Source organism: Astatotilapia calliptera, chromosome 23, assembly GCF_900246225.1.
Source record: "Astatotilapia calliptera chromosome 23, fAstCal1.2, whole genome shotgun sequence".
In the NCBI taxonomy this organism is placed as follows: domain Eukaryota; kingdom Metazoa; phylum Chordata; class Actinopteri; order Cichliformes; family Cichlidae; genus Astatotilapia; species Astatotilapia calliptera.
This window is the reverse complement of record NC_039323.1, coordinates 6,920,225-6,938,965: the sequence shown is the minus strand read 5'-3', so window position 1 is coordinate 6,938,965 and position 18,741 is coordinate 6,920,225. Positions and strand designations below refer to the sequence as shown.

Genomic DNA, 18,741 nt, shown 5'->3' with positions numbered 1-18,741 from the left:
TTTATTTTGATGTCAAAAAGAAATCTGTTAAACTGAGAAAAAACGTTCATGATAACTTCACTGACAAAAACTATCTCACACACACCCAGTAATGAATGCCACAATGTATTCACAAAAGGTGTCATTCACTATTAAGTATGCTGCTGTATGGTTATTCACAGTAAATAGTCATGTTCGGTCGACAATACAGAGCCTAAATGCAACACGGTGCTGCCAGTAGTCTCAGATTCTTCTTGGTCCTTCTCTTCCTCTGGGCTGATCGGCTGATCAAAAGTTAGTTCGCCCGAGTCCACCAGCTTGGATGAGATATTTAAAGGTTCTCCTTCTTCAGAATCAGGCAACTGCTGCTTGGAAATAAAGTCAGATTTGAAAAGGGCCTGGATCTGGGTGAGAAAGGAGTCTCCCACCTCATCTGGGAGGGGTTCCAAGTATCTCGCCAGTGATGCCAGCATCTACATGATGAAGGTCGTGTAGTTAGGCACACATTAAAACTGTAAAAGCAGCTCAAAGTCACTCCATAGAGTCACTGAAATTTGCAAACTGGGAGGACTGATGGTCGAACTGACCTTCTCCAAACATGTGAGATGGGAGTCTCTCCGAAATAGTCTGTCCATCTGCACACTCCTGACCAGCCATGGCAAAAATGAAAAATAAAATGCTTAGACACACCACCCAAAACAATTTCAATAAAATTTAGGATCAGCTTTAGGGCACCAGTTCAAGATTACACAATACCGTCTTGTGTCTCACTCACCCTGGTGCTTGAGAATATTTGTGGATGATCCACTGAGCCCTCCTCATCGTCTGCTCCCAGTCCGGGATGTCTTGTGATGACAGGAAGTCGAATCTGTACGGCAGCTCTGGGGAGGAACAGAGGCTGAGAGACTGAGCCAGAGGATAAAGTGTGTTACTGCGTACACAAAATCACTGACCTACATTGTCAGCTTGATTTCAAAGCCTCTTGATCTTAACTGTTTTGAAGTTTGAGTCGTGTGTGTGTGTGTGTGTGTGTGTGTGTGTGTGTGTGTGTGTGTGTGTGTGTGTGTGTGTTAGACTTACTCTGGGGGCCTGAAGGCTCCTGGTTCTCTTTTACCAATAGGCAGGTAGTCTGGGAGTGGGGGGAAGCATTAGCTGGGTCATATGGGCTCACTATCATCCCAATAAACGGGGCTCCACCACGTGAAAAATAACTCTGAAAGATTAAAAATAAATAAATAATAATACCAGAAGTGAAAATAAAACCAGAAGTTCACAAGTAACTCATGTGCAAACTTATTTCATTCAGTCAGTTTTACCTGGAATTGGTGCTGCGTGTTTATGTCTCGCAATGAAGGGTTAGGGTGGAAGGAGGGATGCGAGTGGTACCAGCCCACTACACTGAATCCCAGGGATGACAGCACATCACAGGCCTGTGTCTGAGACACTGGATCCATCTCACACTGCAGACCTGTGCTCACACTGTTACATGGCTCTGCTGCACAGATCTAAACACAGATTTATTAATCACAAAATATAGTTTTCTGAATATAATGTGATTAGAGTTTTATCCTGTTTGTCACATTGGTTCAGACTTCTTGACCTACCTTCAATACTTTTGCTTCTTCATTAAAAGTTCCACCTAGCAGACCAATGACTTCCCCCCTTGACACATGTGCATGCTGATTACAGAAAAGTTATCTGTCAGTATAGGTAAAATCTGTTGTACATATATGAAAAAAACGAATCAGCTTGTGACTGTGTGTATAACATACCATATCCATGATGAGAAGAGTCTCAGCACAGACTATAACCTGGAATGGTTCCTAGGGTGATCAGTAAAGAACAGCTTAGAATAAATGATGACTACTTTGGAGAAAGGATCCTCTTAGTTTATGCAACAAAAAATGAAGAAAATATAATCTTATTAGATATAAGGTATATCTAATAATCCAGTCACCTACTCCTTATCCAACATAGGCTGGGCTGAAGTATATTACAGCTGACATAGGGCAATGAGCACCCTGGAGAGTCTGCCAGTCCCTCACAGGGCCAACAACAGACACACTGACATCACACTGAATTTAGCTTTGCCCACCTAACCTGGGATGTGTGCTTTCAATTGGAGCAAAGGCACCATTAGAAGTCCTGTGGTGGTATTCATGTGGATGTAATTTTGACATGTACCACCCATTAACTGCAGATTAAGCATTCCCCATCCCCATGAAAATGGCTCTCCCTCATTAGTCTACCCCAGCTGGACTAATTACACTGAAAAATCTCCTGAAGAATTTCTCAAGAAACAAATAGTCTAGTATCCATTCTGTATCTGGAAGATGCAACAGAACAAACCTGATCAATAGAGGCCACGCCAATTAGAGACACATCCATGATTTTTCCGGTTTTTTTTTTTAAAGTGGTGTGGTTAGTCAGTGTATCGGTGAAAAATCTTGATAAGAATGATCACTGACCTTTATATCCTCTTCAAAATATCTGCAGGGAATCAGCTGGAAGGGGTCAAAAGAGCTGGTGGATAGAGTGGGATTATAAACATCCACATCATAAACCTCCTTGTGCTTATAATTTGGTACACTTTGCATCAGTCCACTGTGCTCACCCTCGGTATCTGGACATCTTGTAAGGTTTAGGCTGCTTCTTCATCTCCTCTCTCCGCAGAGCTAATTCTTCTGCACTTAGATGCTGATAAAGAAAAAACACAGAATCAGTAAACATATTAGTAAGAATGTAAATCGTAATTTGATTAAAAGTTGTTGTGCAGTGTCCATACCTCATATGTCTGTCCCTCCAAGTCTTTAGCATCACACCAGTTCCCCCAAATGTCCCGCACACGCCGCTTCCTGGTTCGCTACAACCAGTCAGAAGTTACAAGTCAAGTTCTGGCATGCTTAAAATTTAAATGCTTCCAGTGTCAGAGTCTATTGCTTTATGGGTACCGACCATGCTCTGCAGCCTCTGGGCGAGCTGATAGGCCTCCAGTACATCTTTGCCTTCCTTATGCTTGGAGCGGTCCATCACCTTTGGACGATTGTACACAGCTTGCTCTACAAAAAGGAAGTCAGAGCTTTAACATCAAAAAGAAGATAAAAATTCATAAATCAGAAGACTCAGAGAAATAGACTTACCGCAGTTGAAGTTGATTGCTCCAATGAGTTCCAGATAGGTGTGTATTCTCCCAATGCAGTTGACATCTCCACAGTTCTTTAGACCAGGGCGGACCGATGTCTTGTTTAGGTACTTGGGCTTGCTCTTCAGCCTAGTGGACAAAAACAGTAATAACCACTTTCTGTGCAAAGTTGTGTAAACAAAGTTATCGAACATGTAAACTTAGTTTACCATTGATCCAGGATATAGTTTCTAATCTTCAGATATCTTTCAGGGGTTTTTGATGGTCGCCCCTCAAAGAACTCTGGGATAGCCTGCTTCTCATCCTCGGTGATGGTCTCTGTGTCCATCTCTATTTCTTGTTCGGGGGCCTTCAGCTCCTCCTCTTCATCATCTTCATTCTCCTCCTCCTCCTGGTCATTGTATGGTCTATCATTTAGATTCTTCTCAATCTTGTCTGAAGAATCTAGGACATCATAATGTGTGTCATTAATTTTTCCTATGACAGTGAGGTAAATACACAAAGCACAGTAAGTGTGAAGTACCCATTCCATCACTGTAAGCTTCTTCCAGTTGAGCAATGCCTGTTGAGAACATCTGCTTTGAGTCTGCGTGAGGCGGTGTCTGACAGCTTTGTGGAAATACCGATGCCGTCTTGTTGACCTTCTCATCTCGCTCTGTTACTCCAGGATCTTCTGAGCAACCAGGGAAAGATGAGGGTTGAAGACTTTGCGGAGAAAGAGAGGTGTGGCTCGGTTTCTCCTTCGTCTCATGGATGCTCTCTACCCCACTCAGACTTACATGTTCTTCTGTGGGGCTTTGACTCCCAGAATCTGTTTTCTCCTCAGGCCCACAGAAATCACTGCTGAGGACTGCCTGTGGTTTATTGCCTTCTTCGTCATCACTCAAGTCATCAGTGATGTCTACATCCTCATCCTCATCGTCAGAAAGCTTCTCTATGCGGACAGCGTTGGCAAGAGTAGACACTTGACTGGAGGTGGGCTGAGGAGGTTGTAGGTGTATTATGGGAGCTACAGAGGGAGCCGCAGGACCAGGATCTGATTTTGCCTGAAAAATGTGTACACAAAAGTTTGTTTATTCTTGATTTTTATTTTCCAACATACCATTGCTAAGGACTCCTTCTGGTTGCATAGAGCGTATGTAGTTCGACTAAATTGCAGGTTTATATCTGCAGATGACTACAACTAAGCTTACATAACAGAAACCTGTCTTGTGCTGTTAGTATAATCCAGATGGACTGTCTTACCTTATGTTTAAAATACTGCCTGGCGTAACTCTTAACCTGAAGAACGGTACGGCTTTCCATAAGCTTAGCAATCTTAGTCCACCTTCGACCAAACCGAGCCTGTAGAACAACACACCTCGGCAACTTGGACAATACACACAATCTGACTCACTTAAAATAATTATTAAATCCATTAAAAGCTGACCTTCCCAAACAGAAATTACATTTCAGACACAAAAGTTAACTTGCAGTGTAAGCATACCAGGCCTTCCTCAAACAGTTCTTTCTCCTGTTGGGACCATCGAGAGGATGAACCAGCAGACGAAGCTATGTTCTTGGCCGGAGACCTGTCCACACACAGACAAGTTCATGAATAGCAAGGAAATGAGGAATCAGTGTACTGCGCTCATCATCAAGGCTGATGGAAGAAATTACTCACTTTTTCACTTTGTTTTTTTTGTGAGGATCACTGTGCCAAATGTGGTCGGGAATCTCCTTACCTGTCAGGTAATATCTTCGATTATAGTTGAGGACAACTGATTTCATAACCAGCAACAAAATTAGTATTTAAACTATGTAATCAACACAATATAAGGAGCTTCAGCTACTGGTTGAAACTAGGTTGAGATGTTTTGGGTTACTCCTGCACTAACAGGACAAGTGAACATAAAATAATATAACATATTCCCCCACTGTAATTCCATTTACTGTAAGGTCAAGCGTTACATTTTTTTCTTTTAATTTGTCATCTGTCCGTATGTTTACATTAGCCACAGCATGGGGCAGTTATTAGGTAATCCGAAGCTTTCCCAGCTACGTCCTGTGATTCCTGTAGTTAACCTCAATGCATCACTATGCAGTGCGTTTAAGGTCAGTAAAAGGATACTGTTCCTCTAGCAGCATCCTCTCTATCACCTCTCTGTTCTCCGGGCTGATGGAGCTGTCCAGCTCCCAGGGCTGTACAAAGGAGAGACGGAGAGTCAACACGAGCACCCACAGCCAGAAAAACAACGGAGCTTGACGAAGTCATACCAGTATCCAGGCGCTGCTCTTCCCTGTAGGCTGCATGAACTGCTCCTGCACCAAACCTCCTCCGTCCATCTCCCTAAAACAGCGAGGAAAGAAGCTGTGATCAGCAGAGCAGATGCCTCCAGAGCTAATCCCAGCTGCTGTTATCCTGCGCCAACATCCGGGTCACCGCTAACTCGCGTAGACCACAGCACAGAAGCCCACCAAACAGCACAGCCATCAATTAATCCAAATAAACAGGCGTCATTACCCAATATTGTTATCAAAGTCATCTCCTTCGATGTCAACATCCACCTCGTCCTCCATGTTACTCGATAAACGTAAACAGCAGAGAGAAAACAGAGAACGCGCACTGGAGGAGAACAGAGGCCAGTGTGACTCACAGCGACACCCTGTGGCTGGATGTCGTTTAATATGTTTAAAGTTGCTTTACTGCCACCTTCTGGTTTAAATTCACCTTAAAGTGGGTTTATTATGCTTTTTTATATTGGACGCTTATTAAAAACAAAAACAAAAAACGTTGCTATCCTTAAGTTCAGGCTTCAGAGTTCTCTAATTGCTCTTATTTTTCTCTTGGATCTATATGATGTCAGAGACATATTACAGGATATCATGAGCACAACAGTCCCAACTACCCACCCTTAAACCTTCTGTTTAATAGCGGCAGCAAGTCAGCCTTAAAGGGAAGCTGTCCCTGCAGTGAGAAGAGGTAAAAATGGTTCATTTTAGACCACAAATCATTGTGATGCCCACCGCAAGATAAATAAGTAAATAAATAATGATGAGCATAAGATGCGCACTTTAATGTTCAGTTGTATTACACTTCTAATTCATCAAATTTAAACATATACTGCTGTTACATATGTAATATTTTATATGTTATTGATATATTTCTTCCCCCAACATAATAAAGATGGATAGTGATTCCCTAGAAACTCATAGGAATGAGTAGGCATAAAAGCCCGGGGAGGGTTCAAAGTCATTGAAGAAACAAACAGCTTTAAATATGAGGATTCCTTTTAAAACTTACATTCATTGTCTTCCAGAGGTTGAGAATCCTTTCGGATACAGCATATCCACATTTGATGATATCTACAGCATTTTGATATGACCGAATTCTGTTTCCCTTCCCTTGAGATACTCTGCTAGACTTTTACCACAACCACCTTTAGTTTTTACTTCTTCATGGATCTTCACTGACTTGGACTATGCCATTTCTTTGCCTTGAGACTGTATTGGGTTATTATCCATTAGCACTATAAAGCTCTTTCTGATTGGTTTTGCATCTTTTTGCTGAACGTAAGGAGAGAGTATAGCCTCGTGCTACTTTTGTCAGCAGTCACATCAGTAAACTAATGATCCATTTACTGTGGCAGCTATACACACCCATGACACAGCATTGCCCCCACCATGTTTGACAGATAATGCAGTATCCTTTGTGTCATGTGGCGTTCCTTACCTTCGCCACATTTTGCTCTGTAACCAGTGGTTTACACCTTTTTATAAAACCTTTGTATTTGCATTTATGAAAGCATCTTTTAACTGTAGATTTTGGGGATATGCCATTCTCTCTGAGGGTGTTACTGATTTGGTTAGATATTGTGAAGGGTTTTTCTTGCTGTTGCTAAGCTGGACAGCGTATTCATTCTTTTTAAGAAAGCACCAGATCATTGATGTGGTCGCTCCTGATACTCATTTCATCATAAAAGAACAAAACAACAGGTGTCACATGGCTATTAATTTCTTTTTAAGCCAACTTTCCAATTACTTTTGAGACTCTGAGGATGGGATTCTATGAAGTACGTGTATACCCAAATCTGTATACTGCTATCACTACTTTTCTTTAATAAATGTTTCCTGCCTAGGGACAACAGAAGTGAAATAGCAATTTTGCTAAAATCTGACATGAAACAACTCCAACTGAAAGACAAAAAGAAACAAAAACATTTTATTTAGAAAGAATTCACAGTTTCTAATGGCACTACAGTTTTTTGTAGTAACTCACTCCTGCTCAAAAATACTGTGCAGCTCTTCAGAGTACTCACAGAGACAAAGAGAGGGCGAGAGAGAGGGATAGAGAGAAGGTAGCACTTGACATAAAGGGTAGAAAAACAAAAAGGCATAAGGAGTCATACAAAGTGCACACTGAGCATTTAGAATTTCTCTCCAAGTGCTTTCTTGTTGTTTGCTGTGTTATGTGTTTAAATCGATTTAAAGTAGTCTTTTTCATAACACAGACCCACCCACACACACACACACACACACACACACACACACGAGACAAGAAAAAAAAAAATCTCGCATGCGTACAGGTTTACACACAAACATATTACACATTCAAACAGGGATTTAAAAAAAAAACAAACAAAAAAAAAAAAACAAAAAACAAACAAACCACCCTCTGGATTTGCTCGGCTCTTGGAATATAAGTAACCACATTAATAGTGTTCTGAATTGGATTAATCTTTACTGCGTTCCCTTTTATTCAGCAACAATTCATTTCTTCCTCACAAACGACCGCTGTCATTCGATGTGGGGCAAACACATGACAAAAAAAAGACTTAAAAAGGAGTGTACGACCACAGTAAGAATGCACAAGAAAAAAAAAAAAAAAAAAAGCAAAAAAGCTAGTCAGAAAAGCAGGCAAGCAGAATGAAAAAGCATTTGAAGCCAATAGGAACATGGTAGAGTGGTTAATCAAAGCAGGCATATTTAAAGTTTTCTTCACAGTCACAGACAGAAGTCGTGCACAGGGGGTCAGAGGTGACATTTCTGGATAAAGATATGTAAGGAAAGAAGAGCAGTAGAAGCTGGTCAAAACAGGTAATGACACTCATATGGGATGGTAGCATTAGAAGAAAATTCTGTCAAGACGTCCAACGCCAACCATGCAGAACCTCTATGAAATTGCATAAATAGAAGGGGGAATAAAAAAAAAAACCTCTGTTAAATTTATTCTTTAAAAGCAAACAAAAATAAATCTGCAGCTTCCTGCAGTGTTTTTGCTGAATTGTTATATTGAATATACATTAACAAAACAGCCAGGGTAACATAAAATCAGTTAGCCAATCCAGCAGAGATGCTGAAAAGGCAGACAGAAGACAGCACAGTACTACAGTCATTGTTATAGCCTCTCTCTTTTTTCTTTAATAAAAGCATCTCCAACTTTCCAGCAGCTCTGAAAACACACAGAAGCAGCAGCGTGTTCCCAACATACATGTAGCCTTTAACTGTTATTTTGTTGGATATAAAATGCGATTACTGTCCGATATTTCAGGCTGAGCCAAGTACAATTAGACGACGTTATAAGGTAAGAAAACGAAAGAAAGCAAATGTGTTTGAGCCATCCACCATGACTGTATGTGTCAGTACCACTGAGTAGTAATTCTATGTAACAAACTTGCATTGAGCCACTGTGACGCTGCAAGACTGGGAGACTGGCAAACCAGCGACTAGGTTAGAAAATTCTCTGTTCATTTAAATAAATAAATAGATAAATAAAGCTGATCTGTCAGACCCATCTGCAAGGTCCACGAGAGGGTGTGCGTAAACATTCAGCTCTGTTACCCAAGGTTACCCTACAGTAAACTGTGCCCTTAACAGGAAACACTTTGCCCCATACTGGCTCTGACAGCAACTCAAACAAGCCGAACCAGCAATGCTAAGAGAAACATGGCTCAGTTACAAATGAAAGAACTATAAAAGTAATGAAACAATATATTACAGCTTCTTGCCTCTGAGCTGTTTTATCACAGTTACAAAATCTAATGTGACAGCATTTTTGGGCCCAGCCCAAACTGAGCAGGGTCTACAGGAGCTGGACTGCTGCTACTGTATTTGTTTTATGAAGTTAATTGAGACACTTAAAAAAAAAGAAAAGAAAAGAAAAGGGCTAATACGCTCATGTAGACTTTTCTTCATTCAGCTCTCGTGGTTGGTTTGGAACAAACTGACAGAGACAGAAGGCGAGAATGAGACGGTTTTACCCACTGGTCCCAAACAAACACCTGCAGTCATTTAGAGACTAAGGCAGGATGGAAAAGGTTAAATGATGGCAATGAAAGACAGGAGGAAATAAGAATAAGAGAAGTCATTTGTCATGCTCCACAGTCCTCTTATAATGACATATTTCATCCCAAAGAGCAGCCTAATACTTTTCAAGGAACACGGAGTTGAGACCAGCACCTCTCCTCACTGTGCTCAGAGTGGGGAAATGAATTCACTGGTGCTCCACTTTCATGGGTAAATGTGCTTATCCAGTAGAAAAATGAAAATAAAATAAAATCTCTCAAACACACTTCAATAGTTTTGACTCTTCTTGGTGTTTCACTTCCTATCACAGTGTCTTTTTGTGCACATCAACAACTGTTTACATTTCACGTTTTTAAGAGTTAGAAGGTCTAGAACAGATATAAAGGCACATAACCGTAAACGGGTCTTTGACAGGAGTGAATAAGAACTGAATGATGTTGAGCTACTGCTGCCATAGCCAATTCAGTTCCACGGTGCGCCTGGGTGCTCATGGGAAATGTGGTTCTTTGGGTTGTGGTAAGACCTCTTCTGTCTGTCATGTCTGCTACCGTGTAGTGTGTGCACAGGTGTGAGCAGATAATCGTGTAAAGGTGACGCGTGAGGATTCAGACATGTCCGGTGACGGCTGTCACCCCGATGGTCCCGACACTCATCTCCTTGTTTCCCTTCATAAGCTGCTGCAGGCTGGGCAGAGAACCAACGCTCCCCACTGGCATGTGCGGGAACTGCAGCTCGGTCTGGCGAGACTTCCGCCGCTTCGTTGAGCGCTTCTCCTGACGGGACTTAGCAACCGGCTGGCTGAGGGGGAAAGAAAGGCCGTGGCCGTTGCACACGCCATCAGCGGGGAAGACGGGAGAAGGAGGGGGGAGCCGGCTGGCGTACGACTCCTCAGAATGGGTGGACGAGCTGCAGCTGCTAGTCTCTGAGGGGAACTCCTTAGAGGCGCGACGGGGCAATAATGGGCCCTCCTGTGGTGTTGAAGGGGGAGGAGGCAAGGGAGGAGGAGGTGGAGGAGGAGGAGGAAGAGGTAGGGGGCGTGTTGAGGATGGTGGCGCAGGGAGACACGGGTGGAAGCTGTTAAACTTGGGATCCCCGTTAGTGAGGAGAGCAGAAGGATCGAATGCCTTCAGAGTCTCAACTTTGTCCAAAGACTTTGCCTTGCAGCGTTTTTTCTGCAAGGTAAACATAAGAGATGGAGAAATTACTTAAGAAAGATCAGCAGAAAACTAAACAACTAATAACGTTAAGTCACAAACAATAGTCGGAGGAAGGTGGGAAAGTTCAAAAGGGAATGATGGAAATGAGGAAAACAAAAACATACTACTCAACCTGCTTATCTAAAAATATTAAAAACTTGAAGCGAATAAAGCTGGCAGTACACACACAGACACACACACACACACACACACACACACACACACACACACACACACACACACGCGCTAATGGGTATTTCGCCAATTCTTTCCACTGCTCAGCTGATACCTCATCTCATTTACTCCACAAAATAAAGAATTCCCTTTTCTAAAACAGACGTATTAGAAAGACTCATTGAGACGAGAAAACACAGTACTTGTATACGACGGCCATCACAGCCAACAGACACTGTACCTTTTTCTCTGGAGAAAACCTTAGAGGTTCTACAATGTACAAGTCATCTGGACCTACTGGGGAGGGGAGAAAGGGGCTAGGTTAATGATGGAATGGGATACAGGAATACGTACATGTAATAAGCATGAAGCGACCTTGCAAGTAGTTTTAAAGATGAAAAGGCATAAATCCATATTGTAGTAATAGCTTGTTGTTAAAACAAGATTTGAAATCATAGAAAAGCAGGTGTTGTTTTTATTAAGGAATACTACTTGCAAATGTCTACCATGAGCCAGCAAAGCATTGTGCTCTATTATTAAACTCCTTATGCCTGCATGTGGCAAGCTGGCAATGACAGCCTCCCACCCTCAAGGGCAAACTCTCTCTCTCACACACACACACACACGCATGCACGTCATTAGGGGGTAATGAACAGCAGCGGGAGTTTAAGGTTTCAAGAGCTGATACTTTTATTGCTTGCACCAGCCTTTCCTTGTGGGCGTGTGTTGCTTTAGGCAGTGGCAACAAGAGGGATATCAGTCACTAAACCTGGCAAAATGTCTTAAAGCAACAGCAAAGGTACAAAGAGTGAGCGATGGAGAGAATGAAGCAAGGCTAAGTAGTGTTTGGATGGGGAGAGATATGTGGCAATAGACGCAGTGATCAAAAGCAGTTAGCCTGAAAGTGCCTAAAGGCAAGATTACATGATGTTTGCAGCGTGACTGTAGTGTCAGATCTCAATGCTGCTTATGTTTCAGTTGGAAAAACAAAAGGAGGAAACATATGGGTAAAACAAAAGTGTGTTGGAGGAGAGATTTTTGAAAAGTGAATGGGCACGTAGGAAGAAGACCTCTTACCTTCTGTAGAGGACAGGTGAAACGACTTGGAGCGAACAAGTGGGCAGGTCACCCTGCGCTTCAGGCTCATGTCATCGTAAGAGGAGAAGCATCTGATAAGGGAGGGAAAAATGACTGACATTTACAAGATGCTACATTCATTCCTTGATTGTCAATCTTTCTACAGTTAGTAGCAAGACGGGAATGACAGCAACCGACAGACAACAGCTTCAGTATTCAGTCTAATACGAAAACACTGAACAACACTTAACAAATGTCATAGCAAAGCTTCAGAAATAAAATATCCTATTCATGCATGCGGGTGACAAACCTCTTGGGACTGGGGTAGTGGTTGCTCTTGGGAAGAGCAGTAGAGTTGGTGCTGGGGCCGGGGGCCGAGCTGCGGCAGCACTGCAGACACAGCAGGATCCCCAGAAATAGACACAGAACCAGAGAGACCACCAGGTAGCTCTGACGGTCAGATACCTGCAGAGGACGATTTCAGCAGTCAACAGTGAAACAATGCACAACACATCAAACATTCAACAGCTACGTCGACTTATGATACCGTGAGTGGTCCTTTTCCCCAGTTGTGATGTTTTGTACCATGTCCTCCGTGACCTTACTCCAAAAGCACTTTTAGTTTGGCCTAAACACTGTATGCAAAAGGCCCAGTGAATTTATATAATAAAAAAAAAATAAAAATAAAATAAAAAAAAAAGAGAGAGAGAGAGAAGGAAAAACCAAGACAAACTACCCACAAATTGTTATTCTAAAAAGGATACACAAACTTTATCCTCTATCCTTTTTAATGTAACTGCATTTAATCATGTGGGCTCAGAAAATGTGCCTTGGTGAAAAGTCAAAGCCAAACATGTTGAAATATTCAAGTCAGAAAAATGTTTTCCACTCAAGTCAAACTCTGCACGTGTTTTGGAAGAAGCAAAAGACTTTAAATAAACAACAAAACAAAAAAAGTTAAAACAATACATGATGGCCATGAATATTAAGGTTTCACACAGACACTATACTTATGTGAAAAAAAAAAAAAACTACTTAAATTGTCTGTTTATCTACTTATAAACAAACTTGTAGGTAAAACGAATGTTATATTCCATTATACTTAATTTCACCTCTAGTTACTCTGGCTGGTACCTACTATCTGGCATACTCCATTTCAGATGGATTTCAAGGTCCCGACTACTAAAATCATTACTCCGAACATAAAAATCAAACCTGGACTATATCTGGAACAGCAAGAGATCTGACAACAGATGGTGTTTAAACTACATTATGTTAATGAGCCAGAAGCATCATGATCTATTTTCAACAGGAAGAATAAATCTTTCTCTGAACACAAGCAACAAGGTTTTAAGCCAAACACAAAAAGACAATTCTGTTAAAAACTAAGCAATAGATAGTCTACTCAGCAATCAACGATAGCAATATACCTCTCTCTGCAGCTCGCTGACTGTAGCTGTGAGATTGAGCATCAGTTTAGTGACGTTTTCCAACTGACTCTGCAGGACTTGGATGGACTCTGTCTGCTTCTGGTCCTGAAAATATACAAAAAAAAAAAGAAGAAAAAAAAAAAGAAGATATTAGTCAGCACAGCTGCTCAGGTGTCAGTAGATTGAGTAAATAAGACTCTTAACTGCAAACATATTTTACTGTGATTTAAGATGATTAATGCAATGAGACCTGTTCCTCAGCAATACGGGAGGTGTTTTGCAGCTTGATGATGGTCTTATTGAACGCTTTCTGCATCTCTTCCATCTGTTTACGATATCTGGAAATCACAGATACATATAAATAACTTCTAATAATCTCTCCCAGATTGCAAATATCCGAAACAAATTAGGGCAGTAAAATCTGTACTGAAACTTTGCTTTTTGTTGCAGTTTAGATTTGAAAAGTTCAACATGGCCAGTGGTTTCACCTCTGGCTGAGTTCCTCCAAGTATCTGCTGGACAGACTCATGTTCATCTCCAGAGCTTTGATCCTGTTGTTCAGCCTCATGAACACACTCTCTTTCTGGCTGGATCCGTGGACTGCGCCTCCGTTAACTAACACGCTGTTCCCATTCACTGCTCCACCATTATAATCTCCACCGTTCTGCAGCTCTGCATAGAAGTCTGTAGCCGTCCGCTGAGCATTGCCATTACCACTAGCATTCAGCAGTTCCTCTTCTACAGTCTCTTCCACCCGATGAGGCTCTCCTGTCTGAGGAAGTGAATCAGCCTGCTCCCCGTGGGTCTGGGAGGCCTGAACATTTTGTCTCTGCGAGTCCCCGCTGTCTACGCCTGACTTAACTGAGTCTGTGTGAATGTCATTTGAAGGCAAAGCTGCTGGCAGCTCAGTGGGAGGGGAGATAAAATCCTCAGGTCTTGAAGCAGTGGGAAGAGGCTGAACAGGCTGATCTTTGACAGGAGGAACCGTGACGACAGGAGAAGCCGTCTCAGAAGATTGAGATAACGGGGGAGTGCTGGCAGAAAGCGTGGGGGTGACGCTGCTGGCGTGCTGCGTCTTTGGGATAGAGACAGCTTGGAGGAGAGGAGTGGGGACAGGATCTAGGGTTGCGTCTTTAACTAAAGGTAACAAGTTCTCCTTAGGGGTTGGGGTAGGCTGTGTTAGGGAGCTGTGGCTGTTTGAGAAACTCTGAGGGGGGATGGTGGAGGTTCTGCTGGGCTCTAGGAGGATGTTGAGCTCGGGAGTGTATGAATCAGGTGTGTCAGTGCTGAGAGGCGTGTCAGTGGTGTACTCCTCACTGAGAGCTTTGCACTCATTTTGCCCCTTCTCAGGCACCTCGAGTTCTGGAGCTTTTTCTGTGAGAGGAAGGGGTTCTTGGATAGGTGTGGGGGCAGGAATAGGAATCAGTGGAGGTGTGTGTGTGAGGACAGGTGTGCTCACAGTAGGGTGAGTCTGTGTTTGAGTGCTAAGCTGCCTCTTCTTAAGGCTGCGCAGTCTCTCCTTGGCCAGCCTGGCAGAGCACCAGCGATGGAGCAGCTCAGGCAGAGTGACCATGCAAGACAGAGAGAGGGAGGAGAAGGAGGTGAAAGGACAGTAAGCCTGGCTCTCCCACTGGTTCCTGTCTGCCCCCTTCCTCATCTCCTCCTCGCTCTTTTCCCCTTCTTCATCATCCTCTCCCTCCTCCTCCAATAGAGTAACAGTTGACAGTCTGATCTCCTCATCCTCTTCCTCCTCCTCTACTAGAGTGACAATCTGATCCACATCCTTATGTGGATCAGATGATGAGTGGGAAGATGTGGGGGAGTCACTAGAGACAGAGACCTCTTCTGTTGTAGGTTGTTCTGGCTTTGAAGGTTGCAGTCTGAAGAAAAGAAAAAACAAAAAACATGCTTTCTGTGGGATTTGGAGTTGAAAAGCTCATCACGTGGAACTGAATTCAATTTAAATGAATAAAGGTATATCTCTGATGGCTCTTACACTGTGTGTAGGGCCTCAGTTGGTTTAGCTGACTCTGTGCTCTCCTTTTCACCCCCCTCTGTTGCGTTACCTGGGGGTTGGAGAAACACACAACAATTAACAAACACAGCACAGCAATAACACTTGGCTACTGTTTTTAAGATTGCGTAGAACCCTCTAACTTGGCAGTGGCTCGTTTCTTTCCACCCTCTTGTAGGAGGGACAGTGTAGGTGCACAGTCCCTCCAGGCTGGAATGCCCATGTTTAGGCAAAGGGAGAAATGCTGTGAACCAGTCTGTTCCAGTTTGAACTGATTGTGTCTCTCCCAAATTCTGCCTCACTCAGTGGGTGTAAATGGGAATAAAAACAGCCACTGTAGAGAGCAAGCAGTAAAAAGACACTATAGAGTTGTGCTAATAATTGAAAGGATGAATTTGTGGGGTTTTTAATGTTTTTTTTTTTTTATCAGTTGTCATAACCAACAGGTCTAAATACAATGAATTTTTAAAAGCATAAAGAAACATAAGAGCCAAATCTGTTAATAGATTCCTCCCCTCTTTAAGTCAACCACACTAGAGAAAAGTTGTCTAAGGAGTCATTTTGATAGCGCTCTGTGTGGTAGACAGAACTAGAAGAAAGCTCAGCGTCATAGGCCTAACTGTCTTAATTTAGCTGAGCTCCTTGCCAAGAAGAACTGAAACAAAGATAGCCAAAGTTCTGCTGAAATACCGCTAGGGACCTCCTGCTAAGAGCCAAGTAAACATCTGGCTCTCTTAGCACATATACACATGAACATTCAGTCTATGCATATGTTTGCACTTTAGCCAAGGAAATAAAGTGACCCAGTTTTTGAAGCAGTTAATCTAAACAAGATGTGGAAAGACAGGCTGGCTGGAGAACGCGAGGAAAAAGGCAGTCACACAGTAAGAGCAGAGTACAGGAGTGAAAACACAGCATTACAGTTTGGTTTATAAGTGTTAAATACATTTGAATTTGTTTTTAAAGGGATTTCATAAGATAACGCTATACGGTCTATAGAAGAAGCACAACTACAATTTGCTTTCACATTAAGGAAGTTTTCATCTAAACCTCAGGAAGGTGTGAAACCTATTATGTAATCTGGACGTTTCTTAACCGGAATTTCCAATTAGCTTTTCACACATGCACGCACCTTCACAAAACAAAACCTGTTGGATGGATGATTCATGCTCAACAATCTCAGTAAAAGTCTTTTATAGTGCTGACTCGGAAATCCCTGCTCCATAACACTTCATACAGATAGACCAGTCATATTACCTCGAGCTAAGGTGTGGGAGCAACATGCAACAGAATTCAAGTCAAGGTCTTTTCTAACAAAGGGGAATATGTGAAGAGGCTGAGCCATCAATGTCAGATTGCTGATTAAATCTGACCTGCAGAGGTGGACCAAGTATCTCTTAGTATAGTTACACAAGTAGTTTGCGAAACACGAGTACTAGACCATTTTTACATGTACATTACACACATAAAAAAATGTGCCCCTAATCAGCATGTGTAACGTTCTCCTGGCAATCTGTAGTTTAAATCTGTAATTTACTTTAACTTTTAAAGAGACAGTAACAGATCACCTAAATGTGATGTCTATAAAAACAGGAAACTTGAGTTTATCAGCTCTTTATTGGCAGTTGAATGGGAAGCCAAACAAATTTTAGCTTATGTTACACATGTGCATGGATGTGTTTATACTTTGCCTTACACTTATGCTTAGAGCAGTGCAAATATAAGTTACTTCAGCGCCCATTTGGGCTAACCCCAAAATCAGTATGAATGGATTTATTTTGAGGTTATTTTTTTAAGAAAATTAAAAATGAAGCAATATAAATAAGTCTAAGATACTCTGATGAATGTAAGATGGCTGAAAATGTTGACTTGTGTATGGTGTACTGTTCAAGTGTTGCATGTGAAAATGTGATGGTAGAAAAATCCCCCCCCCCAAAAAAAAAAAAAAAAAAAAAACCCAGAAAAGTAAACTTTTAAAAAAAAAGGTCTAAAAAGTGGCCTCTGAGAAATCAGTACCTCCCATTTCTGCTCCAGTCTCCAGCTCTGGCTTTCCTCCCAGCACATTAGCAGCAATGTTGTTTACCATGTTTAGGATGGCATCTAAAAACAAAAACAAAGAAGAAGAACATCCACGCAATGCATTTATTTTCCATGACATGAGATTTCTGACTGACAGCAGCTTCAGGCCAAACACATCAAAGCCAAACCACATATTGTGCCATATGTTTTTGCTTTATTTTCTTAACCATTCTCTCTGATGACTGTATTCTCCTTCTATATTATGTCCCCTGGATTTACTGTCATGAGTTTTATTTTAAGCCTTTCCTCCAGGGTCCATCCACTCTGAAGCCCTTTTATGGTTTATGGTTAGAGCTCTGAGACTTGTGTGCACGGTACATTTTCAGGGGTGCACCGTTCCCCTCCTTCGCTAACTCAGGAGACAGAAGGGCACCAGTGTATTTGTGCATGTGTGTGTGGTTTCCGGAAAAAATAAATAGATAAATAAAGCCAAGCAGCAAAATTTATGCAACTCAAAAAGCCCACAGTGTGTACGCAGGATACCAAGTGGGTTAAAATACTTCAAGTTGAACAGTATGTGAATGAGTTCATACCCAACAGGCCATAAAGTTGGCTGCTGTACCAACAACTGTATGAGGTCTGAGATAATTGAAAAAACTGTGTGCACTATGACTGGATACAACAGTATAAAAGCCAAACTTGCACAAATCATAAAATAGTTCTTCTTTAACATAGGATGGAAACACCAGATTACTGTAGCTGCAGTTTGATGACATGTAACGAAACATTTTCATTAACATTTTTCATGACAGTTGACACATTTTCTTATTCCTTTTTTAAATTCGATCAGGTAGGGCTGTCCGCTTTTGTGCTGAAGCCATCTGACCAACAGCAAAAGCTCGGCCCAAACTGGGTTACGTTACAGGAATATAAGATACAGAGCACAGCAGCAAATATTAAAAAAAAAAAGAATCAGGGTGCAACAATGGTGCCAAGTCCAGACCTCAATCTGACTGAAATGGTGTGAAGGGACCTCATGAGGGCTGCGCCAACATGAAGAATTCCCCCTTAAAGATGTGAGACACTGATCTTCAAGTTATTGCCACTAAAAGTGGTTCAAACAAGCTAGTGAACCAGCTCAACTGCATAAAGTTCTGTGAAAATCTATTTTTCACGACTGCATTTATAAGAACGTGTGTATGTGTACATACTGGTTGCTGAACCAAGCAGGTTTTTGGAGGCCTTGTCTTCTGTTGGTTGGTAGCCAGGAGGATAGTCTGAAGAGAAACACGTGGTAGCAGTTAAAATAAAATCATATTAATTGGAAAACAAAAGGCAAGAAATCGAAGTAATGTATTTGGTAACTACTTTGAAGAATAATTTATTTTGGCTTTTTGAGCCTGGTATAACCTATAGATTTGTGGC

The 18,741-nt window shown here is 41.9% G+C and overlaps 2 protein-coding genes across 6 annotated transcripts in view; both read right to left on the bottom strand.

Annotated features, from left to right (window-relative positions):
* Positions 1 to 28: 28 nt before the first annotated feature.
* mysm1 (Myb-like, SWIRM and MPN domains 1) lies at positions 29 to 5,804 on the bottom strand. The gene is made up of 20 exons (XM_026160135.1): positions 5,625 to 5,804; positions 5,378 to 5,450; positions 5,232 to 5,302; positions 4,785 to 4,859; positions 4,608 to 4,692; positions 4,367 to 4,465; positions 3,645 to 4,167; positions 3,331 to 3,565; positions 3,120 to 3,250; positions 2,935 to 3,038; positions 2,765 to 2,842; positions 2,594 to 2,676; positions 2,448 to 2,502; positions 1,752 to 1,802; positions 1,584 to 1,658; positions 1,296 to 1,484; positions 1,060 to 1,192; positions 755 to 860; positions 567 to 624; positions 29 to 452 (listed from the first exon to the last, which is right to left on the bottom strand). The coding sequence occupies exons 1-20, from the start codon at positions 5,678 to 5,680 to the stop codon at positions 156 to 158; spliced, it is 2,577 nt and encodes an 858-aa protein (XP_026015920.1). The 5' UTR covers positions 5,681 to 5,804; the 3' UTR covers positions 29 to 155.
* A 2,688-nt stretch (positions 5,805 to 8,492) lies between these two features.
* The window catches only part of suco (SUN domain containing ossification factor), a 42,616-nt gene continuing 32,367 nt past the window's right edge, over positions 8,493 to 18,741 (bottom strand). For 3 of the 5 annotated variants that reach the window (XM_026160130.1, XM_026160131.1, XM_026160132.1), the window contains 10 exons: positions 18,528 to 18,593; positions 17,314 to 17,397; positions 15,280 to 15,349; positions 13,772 to 15,163; positions 13,534 to 13,621; positions 13,284 to 13,388; positions 12,164 to 12,318; positions 11,854 to 11,945; positions 11,018 to 11,073; positions 8,493 to 10,578 (listed from right to left, as the gene is read on the bottom strand). In XM_026160130.1, the coding sequence (XP_026015915.1) occupies positions 10,012 to 10,578; positions 11,018 to 11,073; positions 11,854 to 11,945; positions 12,164 to 12,318; positions 13,284 to 13,388; positions 13,534 to 13,621; positions 13,772 to 15,163; positions 15,280 to 15,349; positions 17,314 to 17,397; positions 18,528 to 18,593 (2,675 nt within the window). In that variant the 3' untranslated portion in view covers positions 8,493 to 10,011. The other 2 variants (XM_026160134.1, XM_026160133.1) reach the window with 2 other exon arrangements.

Excerpts from the sequence above, each read along its gene's own strand:
- mysm1 (XM_026160135.1), bottom strand. The coding sequence starts at position 5,680 with ATGGAGGACGAGGTGGATGTTGACATCGAAGGAGATGACTTTGATAAC. Across the intron at positions 5,451-5,624 it reads GACTTTGATAACAATATTGG|GGAGATGGACGGAGGAGGTT; the intron begins GTAATGACGCCT and ends TCGCTGTTTTAG. Across the intron at positions 4,466-4,607 it reads AACTGTTTGAGGAAGGCCTG|GCTCGGTTTGGTCGAAGGTG; the intron begins GTATGCTTACAC and ends GTTGTTCTACAG.